We start from the raw sequence: 16,645 nt of genomic DNA on the forward strand, positions 1-16,645 counted from the left end.
AAGCTAACGTCGAAATATCGATAGCGCAAGGCTGCCACCAGTGTCGCGCTACCAACTCCGTTACGTGCACAGTTGTGTTTGGGTTGGATGAAGCGCCGATGCATCGTCTCTCCCACTCGGGAGCAGCCAAGGCTACGTAGCTGCTCTCCAACGTTCGAGGCTCTGCGCATGCGCCCACGTAACCTTGACATTGAACGACTTCCTCCTTCGTACACAAGCAACCCATCAGCCCACCAACCCACCAACCCACCAACCCACCAACCCACCAACCCACCTAGCCATTTATTCAGCCAGACGCACACGCGCGCACACTGTTGCCGGCGGCGCTGCTGCTGCGCCGTTGCGTCTCTCCTGCATCATCGCCCGATTGGCACAGAGCTGTTCCCCGTCTCTGTTCCTCTTCCACGTTCCCCTCTGCCAGATACCTTCGAATTGTTCAACTTTAGGACTATCTTTTCATAAGGCTACTTTTATACTCCAGGCAGGTTAATACATTCGTATTGAAAGGAACTACAGGTCAAATATTCATACAGCGCGTCGGAGCTAATTCGCATATTATTTACTCTTGGACTCCCAATCGCTGACCACTCATCATCAGCTATACAGACTGCTGCACAGTCGAATCCAAGTGGGTTCATTTGCCTGTAATTTCTAGCGTTGCTGGCACATGCGTACAGCCGTACACGCACGTCATACTCGCATATTCCCGGACGTGTCGTATATCGTTATCGTTGTTATGAACGTTGAGGTGAATCGTTTGCCGAAGAGTCAGGCAGCCATAATTTAGGATGCAAGCGGATACGTGCATGCAGACAAGTAGCTATGTACATCAAGTGCATGACACGTGAGTATAGATAAGAGCCACCAATCACCTCCTCCTTCTCCTCCTCCTCCTCCTCCTCTGCCTCTCGCAACATATCATTACTGTTGCGCAATCCTGCCGGCTCTTGCGCAACCCGCTCCAACGCTCCAACTCCTTGCTCTGTCCTGTTCGCCTGATTCCGAAGCATCGGAGATCAGTTTCACGAGCATATTTTTATTTTTACTCTGTGCGATTCTTCTTCGCGACAACAACCACACGCGATGACGGCAAAAAGGAAAATCAAAGTAAATCGAAAAGTCAGCTTTGGGTTCACTGCCTTTTTTATATGCACTTGTTCGCTCCTAAGTACGAAATTTTAGGAATTATTTATGGCGAATTTATTAATCGACACGTGGCTCGTAGCTTCTGGCTTATTGCATCAGATAACGTCCCATGGCGCGCACTGCCATTTATCTTTATTATCCGAACTCTTTAGTTTTCTTTTTTTCTCAAATTCTCCGCATCGATTTTTGCAGTGCCCTCCATTCGCGAAATCACGAAATCACGAAATTCCTTGTAATCGTTGCTTTGTACAAAGACTCGTTCTAAGACGAATCGTTTTAGAAATCGAAAAATACTTGCTCTGTTTTGTTACGTTCTCAGTGCTCGCTCGCTCAGCTCGATACTTCCAAGACTTTAATCGTGCGGGCCCTCCTGGCTTCGGTTATAAATATCGCCTATGCAACCTCAGCCTTTAGGCGTCTTGGAACGAGGCTGCCCCTTCGATTCGCTTCCGTGTCGTATCTTCCGCATTTGCCAGATTTTCTCTCTCCTTCTGTTGTCTGAAAATCAAACTACATTTTGCTACTTATACCTTCGTCCTAGACTTTGAATCTGTCCTCTTCTCTGGTTATCAGCAATCGTGATCCATATCGATGCAGCGTGGCAAGTTGCATCAGTTCCCGTCTTCGTTCCTGCGCGATGAACTCTTGTTGCTCGGCGCCCAAATTGCTGTCGTTGGAAACGGCCTTTAACACGCGAACAAAAGGTTTTCAACAGCTTGACGCTACTTATGGTTGAATAGCCCAGAGTACCTGGTGTGCTCATCGCTATACTTTATACATGGCTGCCAACCTGCCCTACGGATCGATGCAGGACTTCTGGAGAAATAGGCAGGCAGGCTGGCAGGCGTAGACACACTTGCCGACTGGCTGATGCGCGCTCGGGAACTCTGAAGGGTGCATCCAAAAATGTCGTGCATCATCCCTTTCAGCCCGTCATTGCTAAAGAGAGATGGAAAGTCACTCGCGTACTCGGCGTACACGTACATGTACATCGTCTAGTGCGTCTAGTGCGTCTTCTGCGTCTTCTGCCCGTTGCTTCTGGAAACTCGCCGCGCAGGATAAATGGAAAATGAGAGCCTTGCAAATAGAACACTCCAAATAGACTGAAAGAAATTTAATGGAGTGAAAGAGGAGCTTGTAAAAGGGAGACTCAGGTTAAATAGCATTAATCAGAGTACAGTTACGTTTAACGAGTTATTAAATAATTAAGTTAAGCGAGTCAGTGTCCAAATAAAGTATTTTAATTGCACTGCCGAAAGGGAGGAATATAACGAGATTTGAAAAGTCACGGTTTTCCCACCACAATTTCTAGCAGACGGTGAATACGCTTGGAACTATCTGATTCTTATTGTTAGTCGTCAACGTAGGATTGTCCGAAGGACAGACGTAGAAGGCAGAGCCTAAGACACGGCAGAGAGAGAGAGAGAGAGAGAGAGAGAGAGAGAGAGATGGTATAGCATGAGGAGAGACGTGAGAAGGTAGCCTCAAACTCAGATAGATAGCCAACTTTAGGTGGACGGTACACAACAGCCAGTAGCAAGCGCGACTCACTGGGAACGACCACATCCAGGAAAATGTACTCAGGTTTAGAGCAATACTCATTTCCGGAGGTTTCTAGCAGGCTTGCACTTAAGGAGTCGTGAACGTAAATTGCAACACCGCCGCCCCCTCTCCCGATCCGATCACAGCGAAACAGACAGTACCCGTCAAGGCTCACAGCGCTGTCAGGAGTGTGTGGTTTAAACCACGTTTCAGATACAGCAATGCAGTGGAAGAAACGGTTTTTGAAATAGTGCCGGAACTCATCAATGTGAGCAGCAACTGATTGAGCATTGACGTGGCACAGACTGATCCCGGTAGGCAGGCGCAAGACTTCCTATGCATGATCTCACGTATTCTAAAGCTCACCTGCCAGTCATGGTCAAGGACACCGTAAAAGAGACACTACCGCAAGAGCGGGGAAAGGGAGAAGCCGGCTGAACTGGATCCGATATTCTGCCAAGAGACGAAGCGTCGTTGACGCCGGCGACAACGACGACAACAACGACAACGACGCGATAGGAAAAGTGAGAAGAAGCAAGAATGGAATAATATAGATGAGCAAGATAAGAATGAAGTCGGAGTGAGTAATGAGGATGACAATGACGATGGAGCAGCCGAGCGGACAAGACGTCCATGAAACAATGTAAGGCCTTGCGATCTTTGGCCTCGTGACAGCCGATTAAATGTAACGAAGACCGTTTGAGCAAGTTAAAAGGTGCATTGATGTCAATAATCAGTTGAGGCCGCCACGCGGGCCTTTGTCTCCTTCCACTCTGTCCACTCTGTCCACGTCTCCAGAAACTCATAGAACTCATCTCTCAGAAGCATTTTTCCAATCAGCGGATGTTTGACAACGTGGCAAAGACACGCCTGCCAACTTAAATGTGTATTTTCGTTCGGAGGACGCAGAGACGTGATCCATAGAGGGATTCTGTTTTATGTTTCATGTTAATCAGTTTTGCCAACCGTATCAATGTCAGTACAGCCAGGCGGCCAGCGCAGCAGCAATCGTATCGCAATTTTCAAGCTCATAAACCTCCGTTCCGCGCATTCCTCTTGCTGTTCGCCTTTTGTAACGTTACGCAGACTCAGCAGTCCCAGCAGTCCCAGCAGTCCCAGACCAGCCGACGCTCCAGCTCCGGGCTTAGCACTTACTCGGAAGTCTAACTTGAGCATCAGCAGCGCGCACCCTAACCACCCTAACCACCCTAACCACCCGAAGATAACGTGGTGAAGCCTTATGAGGATAACTTAAGGGTCGTTCGGTTAAGAGAAACTGATTCTACGTGACAGTACGACCTACCGGATGGAACTTCCGCGCTTCTTCGGACCAGGCAGATCAGGTTTAGCTGGGTGGGCGGCTGGTACAGTCATCCAAGGATATTTTTAAATCCTCGGCAAAAGATGACAAGTAGGGCTTGAAAATCAAACAGTAAATTCGAGCACGGATTCATTCTCATCCCCTTCTGTCTCATTCTCCATGTCTAATTTTCTTTTTCCTTTCATCTTCTTATCTTTTCTTCCCTATTCTTGGTGTTCGCGTCTACGCGTCCGACCCCTCTAGTTGCTGGATGGACGGGGATTAACACTCGACGCGGTTGTTTAATCAATGAAATGCGCGGGGTCGCCTAAGAACCCACCCCGGACTGCGGCCAACGTGCCTGTAGGAGCCCCTCCTCTTCAGTCGCACAGCAGCTATTCATCAGGGGTGGATTTTTAAAAGGCACGAGGCTGCGATGACACCCCCCAGAAACAATGCCACTTACATTGAAGTTGAAATAGCGCAAGTGCGTGCACGGCACTTTTGTCCCGGCCGTTCCGCACGCACCCTCGTCCCGGGTCCTCAATCCCATAAATGACACTTCCACCGAAATGCTCCTCTGCAATCCCGTCGAAGCATTTCCTGGAATGAGGTTGTCCAAATCGTTCCCAAAATCAACATGGGCAATCTTTAGTTTTTTTTATTCGTATCTTACACCCTGTGCTAAGAAGCCAGGCTGCACAATTTCATATCCAGAAAACGTCGACTGCACCCAAGCGCGACTGGCGTCTGTGGCGGTGAACGACGTGGTCAACTACGAAATCAACGTACATTCGGATAGGGCATGTAAGCAAGTGTGCGAATGAAGGCGCACGCGCACTGCGACCGACCAGTGCAATGTAAAGGGGCAAGGGGCACACGTACGGCGCAGCCTGAGCCTCGCCGGGACAGCTGACGAGCGCCTAGCAACAGGCGTCAGGGGTTGCCAATCCCCAGCCTATTTTCCCTACCCCTTCGCCATGGACGTAATCCAAGTCCTCGTGTTCCACCGTAGACGGCTCGAAATCTTCTGTCATGTACTTTTCTGTCGTTCTGCTTACCTCACTGTTTACTCTGCTAATTTACATCCACATGTGTCCAACGGACTTGAAATTACGCTTGAGTATTGATTACCTGGGTCTCTGCAGGCTCGTATTGTTCCGCGCGATTCCGGAAATTCGCGAGAGTTCAGAACTGCTGATAGGCTGTTTGTTCTTTTTCTTGATCCAATTTTCGTGACGTATGGGTGAACCCAGGACAGAAGGCTTAGAGAGATAAGGCAGAGTGGATTCATTGACTTATATTTAACCCAACCGACTTCTTGTCTTCGGAGTTTAATGTTTAGAGGATTCTTGGACGTTGCAGGTCATGAAGAGGAGATCTGGCTTCCGGTAGTGGGACTTTATGTCATGACTTTACCGCAGACATTATTATTTCAGTAGCTACATTACTTCTTGTATCATCGACCACGTGTCTCTAGACGATACGACTATAGTCCTTTACTAATCGATATAATGAATGTCAATACATTCCAACTGCGCGAATCGATTCAATCTTCAAGATTATCTTTTCCTATTTCTTCCTTTCGACTTGTCGTAGCATACACTTTTTGTTTGTAAAGTTTCCAAATTGCATATCAAAAAATATCACGAACGAAGATTTACTTCCGACTTTTATTTATCTCTCTCTCTCTCTCTCTCTCTTACCTATTCATTTCGTATAAAGTTGTAATGGCTCTGATTTAATTTTCTTTTTCTTTTTTTGTTTACTTCCTTTTCATCGCCCTCTCAGTTTTTACTTACCTATTCATTTCGTATAAAGTTGTAAGTAAAGTTTCCAAATTGCATATCAAAAAATATCACGAACGAAGATTTACTTCCGACTTTTATTTATCTCTCTCTCTCTCTCTCTCTCTTACCTATTCATTTCGTATAAAGTTGTAATGGCTCTGATTTAATTTTCTTTTTCTTTTTTTGTTTACTTCCTTTTCATCGCCCTCTCAGTTTTTATTACAATTTGAGCGGCCTACTTCAAACGGAATAATCACTACTGTTGCTTAATCAAAGTTTCTGATATCCCAAGGCGATACGGCAAAGCATTTTCCAAAACATTTCGGCTTTGCTTATTCAGACTGTCGATTCGATTGATGCAATTTTAGTTAGTAACGTTTTGCATTAGTCCATAGAAATCCATGTATACGTGCAAGTGGAAACGGATGTCTCTTGAAAAGTAAACATCCCATCGCATCGTCAGCTCTCTGCGTGCTTCCAGGACGTCGAGCAGTCATGGGGTTGCAATGTCAAGGCCACCGGGCCAAACCTGAGTGTATGGTGTTGAGGGAGAGCACGCACGTTCTCCCCCCTTCTCCCTCTCTCTCCCTCCCTCTACGCACTCACTTGGTATCGTCAGACTGAAGTTGACAAGGACGTAAAGGAGAAAGGTTACCGTTTCGCTGACGATACTAGTGCGAGAGAGGAAGAGAAAGAGACAAGAGGGAGAGGGAGAAGCTCGATGGTCCAGCATATCGATCTGCCGAGCAGCGTGTGCACTGTATACATATATGTAGAAGCACGGGGCTTGCGTGCGACTTGCATAGATACAGAGTCGCTTCGTTTCTCGAATCCACGGAAGCTCCGGCTGGTCGATAAATGACTGCGGCGCCCCGCTGGGATATTTCGAAGAACGGAGTCTGTGCAATGTTATGGCGCGCTGAAAAATAATAGAATCCATCGTCATCGAATTATCATGCCGATTCGACCAACCACTTGAGAATTGAAGTGGACGGAGCATATGAATTTTTTCCGCTCTTTCTTTATCTTTTTATACCCACCTACTTCTGCTCAACACACATGGGTTCAATCAGAAGGTGGAACTGAAGTTGTAAATCAGCCGCTACCCACGTTCGTTAATTTATACGCACAAAGAACCAGGACTCCTCTTCTCCTGTAGACTGGCAGGCAGCGTAATATCTCAGGCGCACGAGTGGAGCTACCAGCTCGAGACGTTTCTCTAGGCCTTCCTAGGCCTTGGTTCTTCCTTACCGTCTAACCGTGTGAGAGCCCTCTCTGGCTCGTGTAATTCTTAAGGAGGGCCAATCCCGGGACACGTGGGCGCGCACAACACCTCAAGGAGTTCAGCAGAGAGCTCACAAAGAAATGATTATTTTTCATTGAACGCGCGTCGCTGTGGCTGACAATCTATTGAGGAATTGTCGAGTAAGAGGCGAGGCCGAGCCGTTAGGCTTAACGCGTTGTGAAACAACTTCGCAACAGCAATTTACTCACTTACCAGAAGAATTCACGTGTATTTCATTCTCTCGAAACAGTCGACGTTGCTTTCCTCCATGGTGACCCCAATCTTGGCTCATCCTCTTCGGCGGTCGACTATTTTACTCAAGTTTCTATTGTCTATTTTAGACTCGATAGACTTCTCGTCACGAGCTTTGTCAACGCACTTCAAGGGTTTTCACATGAAACTTTTAGTAGCTTGTGACGAACGTAAGTTATACTCTGGACAGTCAAGGAATCGAATCCTTCATCGACGCACGTGAAGAGCACGAACTACGAATCCATAATAGAGAACGTGCATTACATTATATGGTATACTATATTATATAATAATGTAGCACAGCGATGCATTATAATAGCATTGTTATCGATGTAGAAACTCCCGTAGGTCTTACAGGAGAGAACCGTCGGTATTGCTAAACTGCTAAGTCATTTGGCTTGCATCGTACTTACCAATCGAATAAAACTGTCGTTTAATAATTATCCCTTGCTGTTTTTGCTTCTAGGAATCCTTACGATCACGCGTGGCGATGGATTTCACCGGAAGTGTCGGCAGGATAGTCGAGGATCCCAAAGAAGCGAGGGACATTGCCGAGAACGAAGGTATAGCGTGGAGACGTCGATGGAGACCCTTCTCGAGACCGCCGCCAGGTTGCGCCACCGTCAGGTTACACGGATTGGACAATGGTATTCACGTACTCCAGCCATGGTTTCACAGCGGACTCAAAAGAGAATGTGCCGCTGCAATTTTAAAGGATCACGGAACCGTCGATGGGTAGGTCTTGACGTTAACTCCTCCCTCATAGAATATTCGTACTTCCCACGCATTCAATTAATCATTCCTTTATCCCGGAGAGAGAAATTCCGCACGCTCTCGAGTCTCGACTTGAGAATGGAGACTGTAAATCCCGTCGCTACGAGACGCTATGAATTACGACGCGCTCGAGTTCATTTCACGTCACGAAATATGCCAACCAAAAGTTATGCTATCATTCTGGGTCAATACTGATCCAGTCGAGTGAAAGAATAGTTTTTTTATTTACTTCAGAAAAATTGATTCTATTTGAAAAACCCAACTCTTATTGACGCCTTTCGACAATCGCTCGAAGTTTTTAATGCTCTGCCATCGGACAACTCGTGTACTTGGTTTTTCGTACCCGTCGTAAATGCCCGTAAAAGAGGAATAACAGAAGAAAAGTATGAGAAAATACATGTTACATTACCGAGGAATTTATAATGTAAATGGAGAAGAGATTCAGGCTGAAGTCTACAAAGGCAAGAGGCTCTCGCCTGTCTCGAGTTTACGTTAGGTGCTAAATGTGGAACAAGCAGGGCGCTGCAGTCGACTTTACGAGCGACCCTCCTGTCGCATCTTTCATCCTGAGTCTCCTTCGCTCTCAAGGATTGCTCATTGCATTCGCTGGCCTCCATCCTACTCTTTGACGAGGACATTAATTTATGCTACGATAGCCTCGTCTCCTTCTCTGCCGATACTTTATGCCCATTTTTAATAATCCTTAAAAATCCAGAACCAAACCTTTGCCACGTTGTGCCTAGAAGCTCTGAAAAAAGCTTTCAGCCTACTTTTGTATTATGTTATATGGAGTAGGATCATCATTCTATCGCGCGGGACGATAGGTTCGATCTTGTAACCTAACATATAGAGTCATTCACTGGAAACGCACCCACTGAACATGCTTCTAGCATATAGAAATCAAATGGACGAGCTAACTTCAGGTGGTGCGTTTCTACTGAATAACCCTGTATATATGTATAGTCCGCCTTGTAATTCATCTGTTTCTATTTTAATCTTTTCAGCGTTTTCCTCGTGAGAAACAGTAGGAGCAATCCAGGGGCGTACGTCTTGACCTACAAATATGGTGACAAAATCTTCCACGCCCAAATACAGCCCGTAAGTATATTTTTCTGGGTATCTGCCATGTAATTACTCGACCGTAACGAAAGTCCCAGTTCTTTAGAGTCTCGTACAGAGATACATACACGCATATATATATATCGTTGCGGTTCAGCAGCAGATGTCTAGAGGATCTAACGTGTGCTGAATCGAAATGTTTCAGGTTTTCGACGAGCGTCGGAACTGCTGGCTCTACACCCTCGACAAGGGCGCCACCAAGTTCTACGATCTCCTCCAGCTGATTGAATTCTATCAGCTGAACGCAGGTGCACTGCCTACTCGATTGACACATTACGTACAGAACGGCGTGCCTGTGCCAACTAGAACAGACGAAGGCGGCGCCTCGCCTTCGCCTCCGGAAGGTTCACAAAGATTTAATCCTAAAAATGACTGCACCAATTTGCCGACCATTTGAGTATAGGAATCCCAGCGATCCGCTGATGTTAACGATCTCGCTACCACTACCTCCGATAAAGTCTATATTCATTATCGTCAGTACCACAGCCGACGCTATTACCATCAATATCGCAATAACAACCATCATCCTCATAACGATAAGCATCGTCATCGCAATAGCAGCGACAGTAGCAGCGCCAACAGAAGTAGAAATACCGAAAGCACCGACAGCAGAAACAACAATAACAAGAACAGAGATGGTAACGCTCGTTCGACAACTTTGGGTTGCTGGTCTCTATGCAAGGGGAGTTATGACGAATGGGACGTTTAAAACGCTTATGTTATTATTCATCGTCGAAACCTTATAGACACGTGCGTATAATGTCTCTCTCTCTCCCCCCCTCTCCCCCCCTCTCTCTTTCTTTCTTTTAATAAACGTCAACGGAAAAGGGAAATCCGTCGTGTGGACAAGCAGCTGCAAACAATAGGAATATGGGCCAAAGAAATATTCAGGAACCATCGGCAACAGATTATTACATTAATATTTGGCGAAAAGGACGTCTGCGGTACTCGAGCAGAGGATTTCGTCAATGTTAGAAGAGGATACCATTTGGTGTTCCAGAGAAGCATTATTGAGGCACGCAAATTATTGCCCTACCACTGGGAATCATTGTGTGGCAAACATTTGAGATGGATTTCAGTCTCCAGGATCTATCAAAGACAATACGAATTCATTTTACCGGCACCTTTGGGATTTTGATTTCCCAGCTGCTGCTTGACTCTGATCTTGGTTCTATTCTCATGGAATAGTTATTCCTCTAAAGTGTTCTATATGCGGTGCTAAATCCCTTAGATCATTTTTTTTACCTGCGCCAGTTTTCATAGTGTTTCACTTTTGCGAAGGACATTCTATTCTCGATACTAAAAGCGTTTCTAAATATTATGTAGAATTAAGACTAACACGCAATAACGCGATTGGTGAAATAATGCGAAAATTGGCCTCGTCATCCGAATTTCGGGGAGTGCGAAACAGACGAGGAGAAACTTTTAAAAAAATTTTGTCATCAATTAGAATATAGTTTTAATCCTTAATGGACGGGAGGATTTATTAATTTCTACAGTTCTTGACTTGCAACTTGAATGCACGTCTTAAAGTGATACTGTAAAAAAAAATAAGACCTACGTAACGCCGAAAAATCGGCTTCCCGTCTTGTAGAGGTTAAATGCGATCTTTCATTACCTATTACCTAATGGATTTTAATAACTTTTGCGAAATTCGTAAAATTTTACTATAAGAGCAATTAAGAGATCAAGACTCTTGCATGCCACCGCCGCGACATGGTAGCTTAGTAATACGTATGTCATAGTATACGAGGCACTAATCGGCATTAAGAAGACAGCAACAACAACAACAACAACAACAACAACAACAGCAGCAGCAGCAACAATCAAGAAACAAAAAACCCAATGGGATTAACCGTAAGAAGATATGTAGATAATATATAGATAAGGAGATAGATAAGGAGTCGTATCCTTTCTTCACTTCTTTTTTCTATGTCTAACCGTTGTGCAAACACACACTCCTCACACGTGTAATATAACGATATATCGACTTAAGTGACGCAACATCACACGAGAGTGTCGCTACGTAGTGGTAAAATAAACGGGACGAATGGCAGCCTAGATATACGAGAATTAAAGAGAAAGAAAAAGAAAATTAAATTAGAGTTTAAGGGAGACAAATTCAAGAATGAAAAGCATGCGCGTACATATGATTACTACGAGAAAGAGAGACCAAGATACCGCGAACTTGCGAGCAATAATAATGCAAGATCCGATAACTGAAGATCCATATTTTGATTATTCCTTCTTTGGGCGTGTGTTTGTGAATCGTTTTGAATGACTGTAACTATGAGCGCGCGCGCGCGCCATTTGTATAACAGATTTTGTAATTCGTTTTTTTTTTCATTTTCGTTCTCACGTCAAGCTCCTCGTTCTTTGTCCTAATTTAATGAATCTGCAGTTAACGTTGCTATGGCGAAGCTACGTACAATTCTATAACCTTGTTATTTATTTATTTTAATCTTTACTCTTATTAAATTCTACAATGTCAGATGAAAATGCGAATATCAGACGAACGAGACGAACGGGTCAAAAATAATATGGTCAAACAAAGTCACCAAAAAGTTATGGCCAAGCTAATGTTAAGAGAATTTCGAATTAGGTATTCTTGCGTCTCTTTGGAGATTTAATGAAATGTCAAATTACTGAAAGCTTCACATGAGTCGCACTCGTGAGCCTCGTATTTAACGTGTTATTTATTCCCTCATTTCACAATTATTCTGTCATTATCAGTTTTATAAACTGCTGAGATGTTCTCCTTGTCGGTTATACAAGTATTAAAAAAAGGAAAAGAAAAATAAATAAAAGGGAGAACACTTTGCATTGTTTATCTATGTGTCTATTTATCTGTCTGTCGTTCAGAATTGGAGACTTTAATATTAATGAATGTATGAGTATAATGATGCAATGATTGGTGATATCTGCGGGTAACTGTGACTCTATTATGATATACATATATAAGGATAAGGAGGAGGGACGAGTTTCGAGCTAAATTAGCAAGATAAACTAAGTGCGTGTATTAAATATGTGAAAATTTAAAAAGATACCTAGAATATAAGGATCCTCGAAGCATCGAGGAACGAAGGGGTTGCGTGGGATTTTGAAAATTGCTCATGAAAATTCATAATTACATATTGGAGGTTGATTGACAAAGTGTAGAAATTGAAAAAATTTTAAGGGAACGATTAAGGAGTTTCGCGGGACCTTAGTGAAAATGTAACCAAGCGTTTGACATGTACGTCATTGAATTATTGATGCGTGACACTTAAAAGTCTATGATTGGCCATTAGAATTTCAAGTCAATCTCTCAATCATGTGAAGATGCGCCTGAATATCGAGGAATGTTGGTTTATAGGATTCTAGTGAATGAAAAAATTAAACCAGCTACATGAAAAACTAACGAAATATTAATTGCACTGTTAAGATGAGCCAGTACAAAAATCAAGTCATTCGTCTACATGGTTAAATAATTATATTAAAAATTAAATGGAGAAACAGCTTACTCTTACCTCAACGATTGAACGCACGGTCGTCATGTTTGCGAATTATTTTTCGCAAATAGAACATTCAAAATATAACCCTTAAAGTAATATAAAAAAATAATAACTACTTTTGTATTAAGAAAAAAAAAAAAACGGTGTATCTGTAAATCTACACATCAATATTTTTCACGATATTTTGATATTTTGTTTTAACTTCAAAACTTGCTGCGAAAAAGTTCACGTCCTGCTGAAGAACAATAAGGTTCTCCCTCGTTTTCCCCTCTGCGATAAGGCTCCGCGAAACTCCTTAATGAAAAGGAAAAAAAAAAGAGTTAACCGATTTCGAATTCTCTGACAGCTAATGGAACAGAATCCTCGAAATTCTTTAGCAGCCCCTTCGACCGTCATGATCTCATATACGTTACATCTGTTTTTCGGACGCGCGAACGATTTGATACTAATTAATATAAAGGAGAGAAGAGAATTCAACAAGAGAAAAAGATTGATTGAAAATAGAAAGAGATATAAATATTCTAAATTATACATTTTGTAAGGAAGCGACATCGGTCTCTAAGGATTACGCTAACGATTGACGATCGACCATTTAAGTGAAGTCGAACGGCGTTGCGGTTGATTTATAAGTCGGGTTAGGTTAGGTTAGATTTGGTTCTGAAATTTGGGGGGGGGGGAGAGGGAAGCTATACTAAAAATGATCCTCGGGAAAGATTCGATTTCCTTCAAGTGTTTGCGAGTCTTTTAAGGATCTCGGCCAAAAGGTAAAAAGAAAAATTTCGAAAATCATTAATGGCGGGATGAAAAAAATAGATTGACCCACCCGACGAAATTTCTCAAGTAATCTCTTGAAAGTGACAGGTGGGAAGCGGGGAGTAGGAAAATAAGTTAAGATTCACGCGTAAAGGGATGCTGGATAAAAATGTAAAAAAGTAGACAAACAAATTAACGCAATGTATTATTCGTCATGAAACAGTAATCCTACCCGTACCTATTTTATAATATATTTTTTCATCGATTATTTATTTCATTATGAATAAACGCGTGACGTCTCTATCTTTTAATAAGGTGTATCTTTTAAGAAAACTTAAGAAACAATAACAATTGTAGACACAAAAATAATTAGCCACAACAAGAAACACACACACACACACACACTTTGTATTAAGTCGCTTTTTAGAACTGATATTAGGTTTACGAATCTTTGCGAATTAATGTCATTTAGTACATCTTGATAGCCAATCGGCATTCGGCTCGTATTACTTTTATAATTTGCTGTCTTATCAGTTACAATGAAAAATTTGCCATTTGGAGGATTTTTTCGCAATGAAGAGAAAAAAAAAGCATCTTCGGCCTTTGATGTAAATATGTCTATTTAGGCCAATTCCCCCAAAATCCACCTTTTCTTATCGATCGATCCTTTAATCGATTCGCTTCCCATCCCGTAATCTCAACATCCCCATTTTCTCTTATCAATCATAACCAGAGAGCCTCTACAATTGGAAATCAACATTGATGGCGGTCATTCAATTTTGATTTTTCAATTCGTTAACTCTTCTCGATCCTCGAATCACGCCTTTCCCTCCATCCACTTGGCGACAACCTAAAGTCGCGCAAAGCATCCTCAAGCCACTCTTCTTCGAAATTTCGACTTTTAATTAATCTTTGTCCTCCAAGATGAAACGAGCCGCCTGCGCCGAAGGGCTAACGCGCGTAAAGGTTATACTAAAATTATAACGATTATTATGACACAAATTATAAAATATATTTTGTATTATCGTAGCCGAAAATTAGAAAGCAAAACGAGTGGTCTGTGAGACTGAATTACCCTATGATTACATTCGATTTCACCAACGTCTGTTAAAGAATAATAAAAAGAAGCAAGGTAACGGAACGTTAAAGAATTGTCTTTTCATTTATTTCCCTCGGTCTTTCTTCTTTTTTCATTTTTCTCTAATATCACACGTGTCCTATCATTCCACTGTTAAATTTGACTGATTGACACCACCAGGCGGCCGTCCCGATCGAAAGGGCGTCCAACGAGACGGCGATGACTGTCGTCATGACGACATTACTGAGGATCGACTGATAACAGCAATTTTTTTGAAAAATAAAATTGACATCAGTACTCGCGGAATGAATAACAATAAGTCGACTTGTAGCGAAAGTTTCGAACTTGAGCTCATTATTCTCGCTGATGGACTCGTTCGTTGTAATTCATGAATTATAGGGAAAGCATAAAGTACAGTACCCTCGAGCACCTAGTCAACATGTATTTTCCCAACTCTTAAGTTTCAACGTTTTATCGACGTTACCCATTGGCAGTCTTAATTTCATTTAATTCTTTGACTTGCACAGACTTTGGTGAAAATCTAATGTCATGTATGTTATATTAGATGGAAAGAAATAATTAAAAATTAAATATTATATATACATATATATATATATACACATTATAAATTATCGTACTCGTAAGGAAGTTTGGTCGGAGCGCAGATTAACAAGGGAAGATTATTGAGACAGAATTTGTCAGATCTTCCTAGTCGAGTTTCACAAATGGACATTTCTACGGATGTAGATTATTTCTGTTTTTTCGACTCTGTTCGAGGTGAATATAGTCAGGTACTGGTAATGTTAAAAAAAATTAATTGAACATGTTCTTAATGTCGCATCGAAATTTTTCTGATAAATAGTCGATATTTGTGGAACTTGAATTAAAACGATCGAAAATTGAAAATCGCGAAAAAGTCAAGCGATTTATTTATCGAACGACAATTAAGATGAATCGTGCCGATTAGGTTTCTTAGAAACAGGATTTTCGTTATTGGTGCACCTGACTATTATTGTTATTATTATATTAATTAATTTGTCCAAATCGATTTTACATGCGTGCTGGTACTTATATACGAATGAACGATTACCCATAGTACGTATAAATAAATATCGGTTAAGTCATGACCAGAAGTCAAGTATATATTTTTTTAATACGTTTAATAATTGAATTATGAAAAATTTTAGATTGCCTATCATAGGCTTACGAACTGATATGACAAAATTAATTAAAAAAGTTAATCGTAAAATTGATTATTCGTCAGTATTACAAAAAAGAGGTCTCGCTATAATAATTTTCATTCTAATTAATCCTGACGTCACGAAACTTCAGTCTAATACAGCATGCGCTTTCTAGTTAGAGTACTTTGCAAACTTTATACAGGGTGTCTATAACGTTAGCGAGTAAGGATTCAATCGTAACCAAAATCCACGAGACTATTTACCAAACGCACAAAACTCTCTGTCTCATTGCAATAAGTAACTCCACTTCTATGATACATAGAAACACTAAAAAAAAAACAATAATCACTTCGATTTAACAGTTAGCATGAAAATAGCGTTTCACAGATCCCAGAAGAAGCATTCGTAAAGCAACGGGAAAAAATCAGTGTAAATAAATACGGGCCAAGGAAAATTTTCCTCCTAAGGTATATTCTATCTTAACTAATTCGTTGAAAATAAATTGAAAAAAATAAAAAAGAAAGTCACCGAGAGCAATGCTCTTGGAATAACAATAACGAATATCCATAAATCCGATAAGTCGTTTTTTTTTAGAATTCAGTGGAATCGTCCATTTTACTCTTACAATTAGAATTAATTTCTAACATATCCATATCGATCGACATAATAATGACGCAATAAATTCTCAAGTATACGTTAACAAAATAAATAAATATACGCAACCTGCAGCAGATCCAACCAATTGTTATACCTTTGTATAAGTCGTAAGCAATGTCAATACATGAATAAACTTTCATTAAAATTCTTCGATTTGTATTGATTTGATCAAACTGCTCCGTCCTTCCATTTGCCCGAGTCGAGTCCCGCCAATAATTGCAGCGACGTCAGACGAAGGAATCGAGGACGGAAAGATGCGCGCGCGCGCAGGCAA

General features: G+C 42.0%; 1 protein-coding gene and 1 long non-coding RNA gene across 2 annotated transcripts in view; one reads left to right on the forward strand and one right to left on the reverse strand.

Annotated features, from left to right (window-relative positions):
* The window catches only part of LOC107273176 (growth factor receptor-bound protein 14), a 66,379-nt gene extending 49,860 nt beyond the window's left edge, over positions 1-16,519 (forward strand). The window contains exons 6-8 of the mRNA XM_015751086.2: positions 7,782-8,050; positions 9,094-9,187; positions 9,354-16,519. Of these exons, the coding sequence (XP_015606572.2) occupies positions 7,782-8,050; positions 9,094-9,187; positions 9,354-9,605 (615 nt within the window). The 3' untranslated portion in view covers positions 9,606-16,519. The remainder of the gene's footprint in view (positions 1-7,781; positions 8,051-9,093; positions 9,188-9,353) is intronic.
* LOC107273192 lies at positions 5,839-7,759 on the reverse strand. Its single transcript, XR_001539174.2, has 3 exons — positions 7,277-7,759; positions 6,819-7,185; positions 5,839-6,697 (listed from the first exon to the last, which is right to left on the reverse strand). It is a non-coding gene; the product is annotated as an uncharacterized LOC107273192 (long non-coding RNA).
* Positions 16,520-16,645: the final 126 nt, after the last annotated feature.

This window comes from Cephus cinctus, unplaced genomic scaffold (genome assembly GCF_000341935.2).
Source record: "Cephus cinctus unplaced genomic scaffold, Ccin1 Ccin1_scaffold1474, whole genome shotgun sequence".
Lineage (NCBI taxonomy): Eukaryota > Metazoa > Arthropoda > Insecta > Hymenoptera > Cephidae > Cephus > Cephus cinctus.